The 14971-nt window shown below is 43.2% G+C and overlaps 1 protein-coding gene across 1 annotated transcript; it reads left to right on the forward strand.

Annotated features, from left to right (window-relative positions):
- The first annotated feature begins 463 nt into the window (after nucleotides 1-463).
- On the forward strand, nucleotides 464-14694 carry PTGER4 (prostaglandin E receptor 4). Its single transcript, XM_065874532.1, has 3 exons — nucleotides 464-1018; nucleotides 1475-2387; nucleotides 12739-14694. The coding sequence occupies exons 2-3, from the start codon at nucleotides 1518-1520 to the stop codon at nucleotides 13327-13329; spliced, it is 1461 nt and encodes a 486-aa protein (XP_065730604.1). The 5' UTR covers nucleotides 464-1018; nucleotides 1475-1517; the 3' UTR covers nucleotides 13330-14694.
- Nucleotides 14695-14971: the final 277 nt, after the last annotated feature.

A 14971-nucleotide genomic window follows, 5' to 3' on the forward strand; every position in this document is an offset into this window, starting at 1 on the left:
TGTTGCGACCCGCGTGATGTAGGTGCGAGAAACAGCCCACTTGGAGCGGGAGGCAGTGAGGAAGAAGAGATGCCGGTTTCAGAGCTGGCCCCGCTGGATGCCGACTTCAGAGTACCTAAGAGGGTGCACAGAAGAGCACTGGGGCTTCCCCAGGGTTCCCGCGGACCACTGCTTCTCCGCACCACCTGCCTGAGGCGAGAGGACCAAGTCTCCAACACGCCCTCCCCTACCTCGTTGGAGGGCGGGAAAGCTGCAGGGAGCCGCCCCCCGAGGCGCGGTGGGATCCGCGCAGCCCGGAGCCCCTCCCTCCAGCCCGCGGAGCTTCCTCGCCGCGCAGAGGAGCTAGCACGCGCCCCGCCCCCTCCCGGTCTGGCCAATGGGCGCCCGGGCCGCGCACAGTGTGGCCCCGCCTCCGCCAGGGAAACTTGAAGCAGGAGAAAAGTTTGTACAGAGGCTGGAAGGGCAAGAGCGGAGCTCCAAACAGGCAGCGCGAGAGGAAGATGAACGGCCCCAGGTCAGAGCCTCAGGCCGAGTGGACCTCAAGCCGCCCCCAGGGCGCCAAAAGCGGCCTCAGCTGCAGCCGCCAGTCCCGGTAGCCGCCCGCGCTGCCTTGGGGCTGGGAAAGAAGGCGGCCCGAGCTGGGGATCGAGGCTCGGTGCCACCTGCGCGCGCGGCAGTACACCTGAGCGCCGTCCGTCCGCGGACAAGACCCGCGGGCTTCGCAAAGCTTGGATCGTCTTTGAAGAAACGAAGGAAAGGAGAAAGAAAAAAAAATCCAAGATCAGGCTTCACTGACCCATTTCGCTGTCCTTCTGGTTCTCCAAGTTTTTGAAAGCTGACCACTCTGACCCCTGTACCGGAAAATTGGCAGCCACCGAGAGCAGGCTCTGAGAAGGCAAAGGCTTGGTAAGCTCCACACTGAGCGGGGCAAGGCTGAGGGCAGGGTGAAGGCGTGTCCAGGATATCCGAGGCTTGACCCTGGGGGCTTACGTGGCTGCCACCTCCGCGGCTACCACAGGTGAGATAGGGTTGGAGGCACTGGGTAGAGAGCGGTGGGCGGGCGCCCCCTGAGCCGAGCCAGGGAGGGAAAAGCGCGCTCTCCAAATTATCTTCCGTAACCTGGTTTCAGTGAGACTTTTATTGACTCAGAATCTGTCGGGAAAACGAGCAAAACACTTTTCTCTTGAGATAAGTCTTGTTCATCTTGGCAGTGGATGAGTTGGCTTGGAGGAGGAGAGAATGGCAGTACTAACGTATAAATATTAATGCCAGTAGAGTGGTGCTGCTGGCAGGACGTATCCGGAGCCTGGAGATTTCGGTAGCCGCAGTTGGTAAGTGGCTACAATCCACAATGTAGGATCGAGTTGCTCCCCTGGTCTCATCAGCATATTGTCTCTTGGGCGCGGGTCTGACACCTTTTCGCAAGTGGTAATTTCCGCTCACCGCGTCTTTGTCTCTCTCCTACCAACCGCAGACCCAGCCTCGCGCTCCAAGGCAGTGTACCGCCGGCCACCACCATGGCCACCCCTGGAAGCAATGCATCCGCCCTGGCCTCCGACCGACTGAACAGCCCAGTGACCATCCCGGCGGTTATGTTCATATTCGGGGTGGTGGGCAACCTGGTGGCCATCGTGGTGCTGTGCAAGTCGCGCAAAGAGCAAAAGGAGACGACTTTCTACACATTGGTATGCGGGCTGGCGGTCACCGACCTGCTGGGCACGTTGCTGGTGAGCCCGGTGACCATCGCCACGTACATGAAGGGCCAGTGGCCCGGGGGCCCCGCGCTGTGCGAGTACAGCACCTTCATCCTGCTCTTCTTCGGCCTGTCGGGGCTCAGCATCATCTGTGCCATGAGTATCGAGCGCTACCTGGCCATCAACCACGCCTACTTCTACAGCCACTACGTGGACAAGCGGCTGGCGGGCCTCACGCTCTTCGCGGTCTACGCGTCCAACGTGCTCTTCTGCGCGCTGCCCAACATGGGCCTCGGCAGCTCGCGGCTGCAGTACCCGGACACCTGGTGCTTCATCGACTGGACCACCAATGTGACGGCGCACGCCGCCTTCTCCTACATGTACGCGGGCTTCAGTTCCTTCCTCATTCTCGCCACCGTGCTCTGCAACGTGCTCGTGTGCGGCGCGCTGCTCCGCATGCACCGTCAGTTCATGCGCCGCACCTCGCTGGGCACCGAGCAGCACCACGCGACCGCCGCCGTGGTCCAGGCCGCCTGCCGGGGCTCCTCGGCCGCCGCCTCCCCCGCCCTGCCGCGCCTCAGCGACTTTCGCCGCCGCCGGAGCTTCCGCCGCATCGCGGGCGCCGAGATCCAGATGGTCATCTTACTCATCGCCACCTCCCTAGTGGTACTGATCTGCTCCATCCCGCTTGTGGTGAGTGGCTGGGGCCAGGGCTCCACTTGGCCCTTTTCCTGCATCCACCTCCCTCCTCCATCTCCCGCTCCCTCCTCTTCCTCTCATTCCTCGGCCACCAACGCGTCTCCTCCAGGTCGGGGCTGGATCTGCACGGTCTGCTTCTCAGAGCAGCCCCGACCTCTTTTTAGGCCCCGTCGCTAAAGAGATGCAGCAGGTGCCTTTCCCCTACATCGCCGTTTCCTTCCCCGAAAGCCGGGTTCTCTCTCTCTCTCTCTCCCTCTCTCTCTCCCTCTCTCTCTCTCTCTCTCTCCCTCTCTCTCTCTCTCTCACTCTCTCTCTCACTCTCTCTCTCCCTCTCTCTCTCCCTCCCTCTCTCTCTCCCTCTCCTCTCTCTCTCCCTCTCCTCTCTCTCTCTCTCTCTCTCTCTCTCACTCACTCACTCACTCTCTCGGGACAGCCCCCTAACCCTTGCTGCCTGACACTGGTCTTCAGCCTTCCGGGAACACCGGCCGCACTCTGTCAGATGCGGAGGGGAAACCGTTGTAGTGTGACTTAGCCCCGTCCTCTGCACTGTCTAGGGCAGAATCCGAAACATCAGGTGGTGATCTCTTTGGTGTACACTTCTTACAATAGTGGGGTTTTTATTTATGTCGGTTTTTTTGGTAGCTTATGTAGAATTTTAGAGCTAGAAGGGACATTGGATGCATTTTGGTCTAGTCTAACTCCTTCACTTTACACAGGGAGTGACTTGCTTAAAATAATCCAGCAGAGCTAGTCTGTCAAGCTGCACTCCCTGCTCTTTACCATGGTGGGAAGCACATTGCAGTGCATATGTGGCCCTACACAGGCATGGTCCAGACTCGGGTTCCGTCATTCTCTCTAGGGGCCAGGAAAGCAAGGTTTCTCAGGGGGCATATTAAGGGCAGGCTGATGTACATGGGGTATTGAATTCGAATCCTCAGCTGTGAGAGGTACAGTGCCTTTCTAGAGAAATGGGGTTTTAGAGATGGCCATCTTACTTATTGCCAAGCCAAAGCCTTGCCGCTTGAAATGAACCTCAGACCCTTCTGACTCCAAACCCTGCTTCTCTTCTATTACGTCATGTCTCCCTCCTAGAACGCTTGTAATTTTGGCCTTCGCAGCAGTGTGTGTATTTGAGTTTTGGTACACTTTATTTTCAGGACACCACCTTCTTTAAAATTGCCTTTGGATTAACTTTCAAAGTGTTTTAAAATGTCATAAGCAGGAAGGTTGAAAGCCTACCTAGTTCTCTGTTTGCACTAGAAACCCATGGGCATATGCACATACTACTGTATCTAGAGTTTCTCTTGAAAGCAACTAGTTCTGAGTTTTTCCATCTCTCAAAACACCTCATTCCTGGAAATTCTAAACTATCAACTCAAAAAAGTTTGGGGTTTTTTTTATGCTGACTGGGAGCAAAAGAAAATAAATGTAACAGATTATTATTCCTTCTTTTCCCTTATTAATGCCGTTCGGGGATCTTTAATATAAAAATATTATATCTCTCGTAAAATTGACTGTAAATGGAAGGAACTTCGAGGTGGCTGAGAGCCAGCATACAACAGCTTCTTGCCAATTTGTGTAAACAGAAGTAAATATAATTGGCCAGAAGGGCCTTTAAACCATTGCAGGACCCAGTATAATTTACAGAATTGATTGAGCCACATAAATATATTTTACTGTTTGTAATGGCAACTCAGAATAAAGTGAGATTTTGGAAGAAACAGCTCTGCTCCTGCTGGGGCTTCCTTCTGTGGCCTCTGCGTTATGTTTTACAGAACAGTAAATGCCAAAGTGAGTTGTTGTTGTTTGCAGAACATGCACTTGAAGGAACTGACGAATTAGAGCTAGAAGCTTAGCAACATGCACATACTTTTAAAATGTGTTTTGGTTGGAGATAAGCATGTGAAGCTGTTGATTACCGCACAGTCACAGATGAATTGTTTTCTTCAAGCCTCTTATGGGCTGAAATAGCAGATCTGACCCAATGGTGCAGGGCCATTTATCACAAAGCCTTTGACATTATTTGAGAAGTAAGAGGCAAGAAATTATAGGAGCTGTATGTGTGGTTTGCAAATTAACCACATTTTAACTAACAGGGACTATACTCTATATAAAGTCAGTATCAAGTAGTAGATATTAAGTCATTTTACCCTGAAAATTGACAATGGCTCAGCTGAGAAGTAATCATATGGACATACCTTTGTAAGTAATACGGATTCGTACAAGTAATGGCAGCTTCAGTTTTTAGCCTTTAGTTTTGGCCACTAAAATCTAATTTCAGAATCAATTTAATTGTAAATTCATGATAAGAATGGTGTCATTGTACTACTCACCCAGCCACAGTTTAGAAATTACTGAAAGAATTAAAAGAGAAACATCCACAACCGTAGCCTTCCTTGGGTTATTTTTACAACTTTCTTGTTTTTCACGTTTCTCTTATTCATATTGTAATTTAAGTTGAAAGTTTCTGAACTTTGACATTTAAAATAGATCTATCTTCAGTTCTAAGGAAACTAATGAAGCATCTCTTTTAACTTTATCAAATAAAGTTGGTTGCTAATCCTATCTGAGGCAAATCAAACCCTTCGAAACATTTAAAATGCTTTGGAAATAATAGAGCAAATACAGTTTATGTACAGTTTAGCAAAGCGTGACTCACAACATATAAGGAAAACAAGCAATCACTGCAAAGGACCCACATTTTTTATCTTTTGGACACCAGGGAAGGAAAAACTACAGTGGCTCTTAGAGGGCAGTTGATATTGAATTTAGGATCAAAAGTAAATTTTAATTTGTTATCCAAAATATATATGTTGCATAAATAGAACTTGGAATGGAAATTTGAGAAAGGTTGGAAAATTAGTTGTGGATATATAAGGAACTGTGCTGAAGTTGCAAAATTTTCTAAAGCGAGTCATAAACAATGAACAGAAAAGATGTAAATACAATGGACAGGGAACATTACATGACAAGGTTTTGTGGGAAGGCGGTGGTTGTTATTTTGTCTATTCTATTTATAACTAGGCTCTGGTTTTTAAAATACAAGAGAAGCTAAAGAAATGAAAGAATCTATGCTTAAGATAATAAAAGGGATTGAATTCTTTAGAAATATGTGAGACAGCTTCCTAAGGTCCTGGTGTTAAATGCTGCAGCTGGATCAACGTCTGGTGCCTAATTTTGCAGTTACTAATGTTACGATAATGATTATAATCCAATCTTTTGCCTCAGGGCTAAACAGTTACACTGTAGGATTTGAAAAGGCATTTTCCCCCCATGCACAGGCAAGCCATGGCAGTATTTATTGCTTACTCGTTTCTTTTATTTTCTTTCTTCTTACTTTGAAGTAGCAAGCATTCATCTCTGTTAAGGGCAGAATGGCCAATTTGATTCATCTTCTGCCTGGGACTGGTGAAACTTAGGTCTTCAGGAAAATAGCTTCCTGTGAGTGTTTATTTGTTTCCTTACTATAAACTAGTTGTCTGCATAAAGACTTCATCAGCATCTGATCAGCAAAGGTTTATTAGAGCAGAGGAAAGCTGTGTAGATTTTTGTTTACTGTAGGCAGACTGAAATTGGAATCTTAAAACAACTGATGGGGTTTCAGATGCGTAAAAATCACATCTAGAGGTACACGAGGAATACCATAAATCCAGGCACTATTACAGCAGAACATGAAGGATCTGATTATTGTTTTCAAATATATTTGGCTAAATTAAAAAATAGCAATGCCCCAAAGCAGGTTTTTAGCCATAACATAAAATTGCAGACCCAGCAGTAGTAAGTACCTTGAAGACTGCAAAGCAGCACGTAAAAGTAAGGTGTTTTCCCTGCATCTCATCTGAGTCTTAAAAAAAGCTCTAGGATTCCTCAACTGCAGAGGAAGACTATATCATGCTACTTCCTGGGTGGCTGTGGGTGAGTCCTAGTCTAATGTTCCTTTCACCATGCTGTGCTGACCTGTCAAGGCTTGGTTATGGAACATCTGCTAATAAGATATTTTTCCCCCAGAGCTGAAGTGATTCTTGCAGGCTCCTATTAGAATGTTGAAAGTTAGAGTTTAAAAAAACAAACACTGCAGAAATAAATTTTCAATGTACAGACCTGACCTATAGAGACGAGGCAATTCACCTGCAGTTAAATGGCCAGTTAGTGAGGCAGAAGGAAGGAGAACAGAGCTCTCACTCCACCACACAGCCAAGCACTCTCTCCACTCTCCTTTACTTAGAGATTTTTTTTGTCACTAAATTAAAAAAAAAAAAAGGTAAGCATTTCTAGTAACAGCTGTGTCAATTTTGGACTCTTCACAGGGCAGTTAGATAACTGAGCACACATAGATCACTCCTTTTATGTGCTCAGAACAGAACAAGGAGCACACACACACAAATCCAGTTACAGGTTCTTGTCATTTGTTGGAAAACATTTCTACCTCGACAGTCAACTACCAAATCAGTCTAATCAAAATTTCAACATTCTTTTTCAATTAGACATTCCCCGCCAACAAGTTAATTCTTAAACAGGAAGTATGTGTTTTTGATACCGTGTCATTAACTATATACCCCAAAGCTACCTCTAAGCTGTGGTTTAAAAATTATTGGTATATCCCACAGTGGCCAAGCCTCCACATACTTGTACTAAGCCCTTTCATAATTTGCTCATAAATTCTTTACGGAGCAGGGCCAGGATTTGAACAGAACGTGGGCATTTATCTTTACAACATGTAGCCTCCCTTATAGCTTTCGTGTCATCACATCTAATTTTGAATTTATCATCTTTTCTCCAAGTTATGTTCCAATGCTCCTGAATCCTAATGTCTAGTCATCTTTGAGAAGTTTAGAATATTGTCGTGTATGCCAATTTTAACAAGAAGCCACAGGCGCAAATCTGCAGCTACTGAAAAATAGACTAACTTTTAAAATTGCAAGAGACTGTATGTGTTGTTTGTATTCAGTGAATTCTTTTAAGGTGTTCCCCCGCCCGCCTCCGACTCAGAGGTTCAGTTTTCTCAGCAGCACACTCTTCCAAAACTGAAAACTGCCTGAACATGTTTATTTGTGTAACAAGAGCCCATTGGACAAGAATTGCAGAAAAGTGCTTTCCCCTCCCTACACGACACTTAAGTCCTGCTGTGGATGGTCCCATCTTAATCTGGGGTTTCCCCCCTTTCGGCAGAGCAAATCAAGTAGCCTTTAAAGTGAGGCAGAGATGGCTGTGTTTTTTTCAAACCTTATGAAGTGCGTGGGCATTTTGTTCTTTTTTGCCTTCTTTTTCTCTACTTAAAGTCAGTCTCCATTGAGAACATGCTGCAAAGGAAAACTCTTTCATCTTGATTTTTTTCCAATGATTTGACCAACTTTTGAGAATGTTTTTACCTGAATTTGGAATGTTGCTTTTCAAACTCATGTTTCTGCTACCCCGTGAGGTCTCCTTTCCTGAGAAGACATTAAATGACCAGGTTCAGTAGCTTGTATTAATTGTAAGCACTGCCCCCCCCCCGCCCACCCCCGACCATGGAACTCTGAAATAAGGCTCTTTCATTCCCTTAACAGTAGTCAGAATTAATTACTGCTGAATATGAAGTGAGCCACAAAGATGATTCTTTCCTTGCCTCTCGTCACCTTTGATTATGTAAGTCCATTATTAATTTTTTTACAACACTCTGACTTTTCTGAAAGGTCATGGGAATTTAAAAATTGTATGGTAACTCCTAATATTACATTCCCTTAAATAGCTACAAATTTCATTCCTTCTATATCCATTTCAGCTGTTCAAAATTCTTCCTCCTTTCAGTAGTAACCATGTTTCCCTAGAGGAAGCGGTGGGAGAAACAACTAGCAACAAAACATTTCTATGTTAAAAATTTGAAAAAAAAATTTTTTGAGAAATGCAAAGTTTAGAATTAACCAAGATTCTGTTCTGAAAGAGGGTCTTGGAGGTGGCTGGGCAAAATACTTCTTTTTCTTTAAATTAATTTATTTATTTGTTTTTGGCTGTGTTGGGTCTTCGTTTCTGTGCGAGGGCTTTCTCTAGTTGCAGCAAGCGGGGGCCACTCTTCATCGCGGGTGCGCAGGCCTCTCACTATCGCGGCCTCACTTGTTGCGGAGCACAGGCTCCAGAGGCGCAGGCTCAGTAGTTGTGGCTCACGGGCCTAGCTGCTCCACGGCATGTGTGACCTTCCCAGACCAGGGCTCGAACCCGTGTGTTCCCTTGCATTGAGCAGGCAGATTCTCAACCACTGCGCCACCAGGGAAGCCTGCAAAACGCTTCTTAAGCGGCCTGTGGGACCAAAAACTCCCAAGTGGAGCAACACTGCCACCTAGAGGTTGGAAGTCTCAAATTCGCACAAATCCTGCCTTGGGTTTTTCACTAGAGGCTACTATACACCAGGGAGGGCCTGATACTAACAGATTTAAATCTATCCTTTCTTTTACCCTTAGGAACCTACTGTGTGAGAGTAAAATATAGATCTCATGGTTTTTACCAATAATTCCCTTGTCAGGAAATAATTCTTAAACAGAAGGCCAGCCGGCCTTAAAGCAGAAAAAGCAACATGGAAATCATCTGGAGACCTGGGCCCCAGACCAAAATCGCCCACCAACAGGGTGGGGAATCTAAATAAGATTCTCAAAACGTCCAGGTTTCTGTAACACTTCATCTGAGAAAAGGTCCGTAGACCTGAGGGAATCTCGATGCCCAGGCGCGGCTGAGAACCTCAATAAAGAGTATGGTGGGAGGAAACCAAGATGCTTTGTTTCACTGGTTTTTGAAAGGATAGAAAACCAGTCATCCTTTGTCTTGATAGTATCATTTAACCAAACACGGTTTCTAATAGTATTTTAAGAGTAGTCATCATATACTGCTGTTCATTCTAGTTCAGTTTTTATTTAGCTGTCTTCCAGAGATCAAGGTAATAATTTCATCTTAGAGCCATGTGACCGCATTATTCTATGAGATTTGCAGGACTGCAATTGCTTATTCAAAACATTTAGCACCAGATGTGTTTTAAATTCAGAACTTCTTGGCTTTTAGAAGAGTAATTTAGTAATATACTAAATGTATAAATGTATAAAATGTAATATCCCCATCAGAACTGGAACAGGACCTCTGGAGCAAAACATAGGAATATTCACATTAAGTAGAATAAATAAAATTATAAATCACTTCATGGTCTAGTCAGTTCAGGTTTTACAACAAAAAACAAAACAAAACAAATGAATAACAAAACAATAACAACTTCTTGATAAAGGATTATAAGCCTGTGGTTGATTGAGGTCTAAACTCCAGTGTAGGAAGAAACAGAAATGCAGTTACACCTCACTGATCTATAGCATCATCTAGAAATGTTTCATATAAGTTGAGTTTTGCAGATTAATGAAATTTATTTACACATTTTAGACATTTTTATCCAATTTGTTATAAATCTTTCTAAAATATCCCTATTCTTAGTGACTCATACACCATGAACATTAATTATTATACTGTATGGCAAAGTGGCAGTGTCATCAATTCTTATTAAAGTTAGAGATATTTGTCCCTAATTAAATGGCTCCAGCTATGTTTTTATGAGTTCTTTCTTCTTTTAATGGTTTTTAATGCATCCTCCTTGGCTGTGAGACTCACTTCTTACTTCTCCCTAACCTTAAATAATTACTGAAGGCAATAATAATTATCAAATAATTACTAAAGACAGATGGCAGTTATCTTAAAACCACTATTTTTATATGCATTACAATGAGATTTTTATATAAAAGATCCTGGTGGAATTAAAAGTAAGACCCAGACATCATCATCATCATCATCCTTTAAGAGAAAAATTCTGGGGTTTTTTTGAATTTATATATATATATATACACACACACACATATTTATTTATTGAGATATAATTGATATATATTTGTTTCAGGTGCACAGAATAAGGATTCAATATTTTTATATATTACAAAATAATCACCACAATAAGTCTAATTAACATCTATCCGCACACATAATTACAAGATGTTTTTCCTATGATGAGAGCTTCTGAGATCTGCTCTTCAGGAGTAAATGTGAAAGTGTACATTTAACAAGTACTTTTTTGAAGCAGACTCACAGGTATAGAGAACAAACTAGTGGTTACTAGTGGGGAGAGGGAAGGGGGAGGGGCAACAAAGGGGTAGGGGATTAAGAGGTACAAGCTATTAGGTATTAAATAAGGTACAAGAATATATTGTACAACACAGGGAATACAGCCAATATTGTATGATAACTATAAATGGAGTGTAACCTTTAAAAATTGTGACTCACTGTATTGTACACCTGTAATTCACATAACATTGTACATCAACTATACTTCAATTTTTTAAAAAGAGAAAAAACTAACAAGTGCTTTTACCTCTAAGGAATAAAATGATAGTCTTCCTTCAGTTTACACAAATTCATACTCTTTTCATTGAGTCATCTGAAGTTCCCAGAAGTTGGCATATCATTTCATTCTTCCATGACTTGGCATTTTAAATAGAGTAATTCTATATGCAATGTCTGGGCTTCCCTGGTGGTGCAGTGGCTGAGAATCCGCCTGCCAGTGCAGGGGACATGGGTTTGAGCCCTGGTCCAGGAAGATCCCACATGCCACAGAGCAACTAAGCCCATGCGCCACAACTACTGAGCCTGTGCTCTAGAGCCTGCGAGCCACAACTACTGAGCCTGCGAGCCACAACTACTGAAGCGGGCGTGCCTAGAGCCCGTGCTCCGCAACAAGAGAAGCCACCACAACGAGAAGCCTGCGCACCGCAGCAGAAGAGTAGCTCCTGCTTGCTGCAACTAGAGAAAGCCCGTGCGCAGCAACAAAGACCCAACGCAGCCAAAAATAAATAAAATAAAATGCTATGTCCTTCCTTCTAAATTCAGCAAACTCCCACTCATCCATCAAAACTCAGTCCAAGCTCCTCTCCCACAGGAAGCATCTTCTGATGCCTTCCCCTCCAGGTCTGGGTTAGCTGTGCCCCCTGTAAATGGCTCTCGTCATTTATCCCCAGCAATAGTTGATCTACCTTCCTGTTTTGCACGCTGGAGGTTACTCTCTGCCTTCAAGTGTTGTTTGGTCTTTAATGCAACTTTTTGTGCCCAGAACCTATCACAATGCCTAACACACGATAAAGGCTTACTATTAAATGATTAAATGCATGAAAGAATATGAGTAAATAAGTGATTACGGTAAGAGCAAAAACGTTTAACTGTCAAAAATAAGACTTCACAACAGCAAAAAGGTTGTTAGGGTCTCCTTGTGTTTACTTCATTCATGCCATCCGGCTTGTGCTGGGCTGGCAGCGTGCCCCTTCCCTTGAATAGCTCAAACTGCACTAGAATGAGTTGTCATCCCTGTTGGGCTGTCCAGAGTGCTCTTGGCTGTTTACTGGCTCAAATGCTCCAGAGACACAAAGGAGGGATGGATTCCCTGAGTGGCAGTTGTTGAGCAAAACTATAGTTCCCAGGCAGCAGGGAGCCAGTGAAGGTTTAGCAGCCAAGTAGCATAATCAGATCTGCATTTTAGAAATAACCTCCTGGTGGTAGTTTGGAGGATGGATTGGAAAGAACAGAAATCGGAGGTGGGAAAGCTAGTTTGGTGGTTGATACAGTTACCCAGGTGAGGAATGCAGTTAGAGGGAAAAAGGGAAAGGTTTTCTTTTTTTCTTCTTTTCATTTATTGTCTTTATTTATTTCTTGACATATAGTTAGCTTATAGAAAAGATTTTTGAAGGAAGAGTTGATAACACTAGATGATTATTATAATCGGGGAACAGATTCATATAGAGAAAATAAAAACTATTCTCTGGTCATTCTAGATGATACTAGATTCAGATATTGGTTTAAAAGTTTCTAGGCTATTCTTTCTAGATCCTAAAATAAATTTCTGTGATTAGATGATTAGTTGACTTCCAAAATAAGTTTCATTTAAATATATACAAAGCCAACTGGCATAAAGGAAATGAGTGCCTATTGGGGAAAAAAAGATACTTCATTAGAATTACAAAAACTTGAAAGCACTCACAGAAATGAAGTTAATAAAATTCTTCTCCAGGGAACTTCATGCATATGTTACCTGTACACACATTGCATTCTTTTATACCCTCTTTGATCTTGGGAAGATATTCATAAGGTAGTTACAAATATATTAAAGTTACCCTGACTTGAAACATAAATGTTAATCGGTGGTTCTTCTGAAGCTAATTGTGTATGCTGCTCTTTTCCTGGCACTTATTAACAGAAAAGAGGGCAGCTACCTAATGTTACTAAGTTAGACGTTACATAAAAATGTTTCTCCCAGTTGCTTAATGATAACCACTAAAATGTGGGCATCTCATTTACACAGGTGCGGGTGTTCATCAACCAGTTATATCAGCCAAATTTGGAGCGAGTGATCAGCAAAAACCCAGATTTGCAGGCCATCCGAATTGCTGCTGTGAACCCCATTCTGGATCCCTGGATATACATCCTCCTGCGGAAGACAGTGCTCAGTAAAGCGATAGAGAAGATCAAATGCCTCTTCTGCCGCATCGGGGGTTCGCGCAGAGAGCGTTCGGGGCAGCACTGCTCAGACAGTAGAAGGACATCCTCTGCCATGTCCAGCCACTCTCGCACTTTTTTCTCCCGGGAGCTGAAGGAGGTCAGCAGCACGTCTCAGACCCTCCTTTACATGCCAGACCTCAGTGAAAATAGCCTTGGAGGCAGGAATTTGCTTCCGGGTGTGCCTAGCATGGGCCTGAGCCAAACAGACAGCACATCACTTAGGACTCTGCGAATATCAGAAACCTCAGACTCCTCACAGGGGCAGGACTCAGAGAGTGTCTTACTGGTGGACGAGGTTGGTGGGAGTGGCAGGGCTGGACCTGCCCCAAAGCAGAGCTCCCTGCAAGTCACATTTCCCAATGAAACACTGAACTTGTCAGAAAAATGTATATAGTAGTGAAGGAAAGAAATACAGCACTATTTCTGGAAGCTTCTATGACCCTGTGCAATAGACACATAAGTGAACTCTTTAGCCGTGCTCAGAAGGGCCCTCTTCATTCAACAATGCACAGTAGAGAATATCCTGGCTTTTGGGCACTTTTCAAACAATCAAGTTGATTCCTATGGGTCCCGAGGTCTGAAGCACATTGGTTGCCATCTCGCTATGATACAGGATTTCGGTTACAGCTTGATGGCTGGGAAGACGTACCCTCAGTTTTTCTACTTGATAGGAGGATGGCATAAGTTTGCTATTTTCATAGCATCAAGAGCTTTATATCTGGCACACAGCAGAAGGCCAGGTACAGAAGGGCTCTATTCCAATAAACTAGGAGGACTATCTTATGGATGATTTACGTGTCTCACTAAAGCATGAAATGTGAATTTTATTGTTGTAAATATGATTTAAGGTATTTAAAGTATTGTCTTCTCTGTGAGAAGGTTTATTGTTAATACAAGGTATAATAAAATTATGGTGACCCCTCTCCCCCTAGTATAACCAGCTGAAGTTGCAGATGTTAGATATTTTTCATAACCAAGTTCAGGCTATGGTGTTGAAAATTCACAGTGAGAGTCGTATCTATAAAAAAGATAAATTTTTAAAAGAAAGAGGTTAGCACTATTAAAGGAATAAAGCAAAATACTATTGAAGACACGAAAATTACAGGCCAAAATATTAAAGTTCTTTCTAAGCTATGTGTAATACATAGTAAAAAGCGTTTAGTGAGGCTGCATGCATTTATCCAGAAAACTGTGATTTCAGGAGAACCTAACGTGCTGATAAATATTTTGTATTTCTGTCCTCTCTAGCTGGTACTTTTTAAAATGTAACATAAATTTTAAAAAGTGTTTAATAAGTAAGCCATAATTGAAGTGTATAATATAAAAATAAAAAGTCTAAGCAGCTTGTTTTCCCCCCAGAATTGTGCATAGGTTGTTTCACTTTCCTAAGGAATGATCTAGAATATTCTTTAAAATTTAAGAGAAAGGCAGATTGCACCATGAAGGGCTTTACTTGGAGGCGTGGAAGGATTGGTTAAATTAGCCTTTCACAGATGTCACAACAGAAGGGGTTCAGAAATTGGGCATGTAAGGGTCATCTTTTAAAAGTTTTGTGTTAACGCCCAGTAATGCTGTACACATATTTGAAGGACTTTCTCAAAGAAATATTAAGCATGTTTTGTTGCTTAAAGTGTTTTTGTGAATTGCTTGGTTGTAATTAAATTGAGCCTGACAGTGATGTGGTTTTAAGCAGTTGTACCAACTGAAATTATTTTGGAGATTATAATAAATAAATACACTCAGTCTGAGTTCCATATCATCAGTTTTGGAAAACTTGTGTGATTTTTGTGTGTTCGTTTCAGGTCATCTTTCATCTTTTTTAATTGAAATATTAAAAATTTTTTATTTTAAAATAATGTCGAAGGTAAAGTTACAAGACTAGCACAGAGCCTTGGATCCACATAATGAAGATGGGCATTTAGAAACCAAGATCTGGGTGCGAAGTGTACTCAAAATTACCAGTCTATGGATAGTAGGGGAGACAGTATTATGCTTAACTTACTTGCTACATGTGAAGTATCCAAATACTTAATATT

This window comes from Phocoena phocoena, chromosome 3, assembly GCF_963924675.1.
Source record: "Phocoena phocoena chromosome 3, mPhoPho1.1, whole genome shotgun sequence".
In the NCBI taxonomy this organism is placed as follows: Eukaryota; Metazoa; Chordata; class Mammalia; order Artiodactyla; family Phocoenidae; genus Phocoena; species Phocoena phocoena.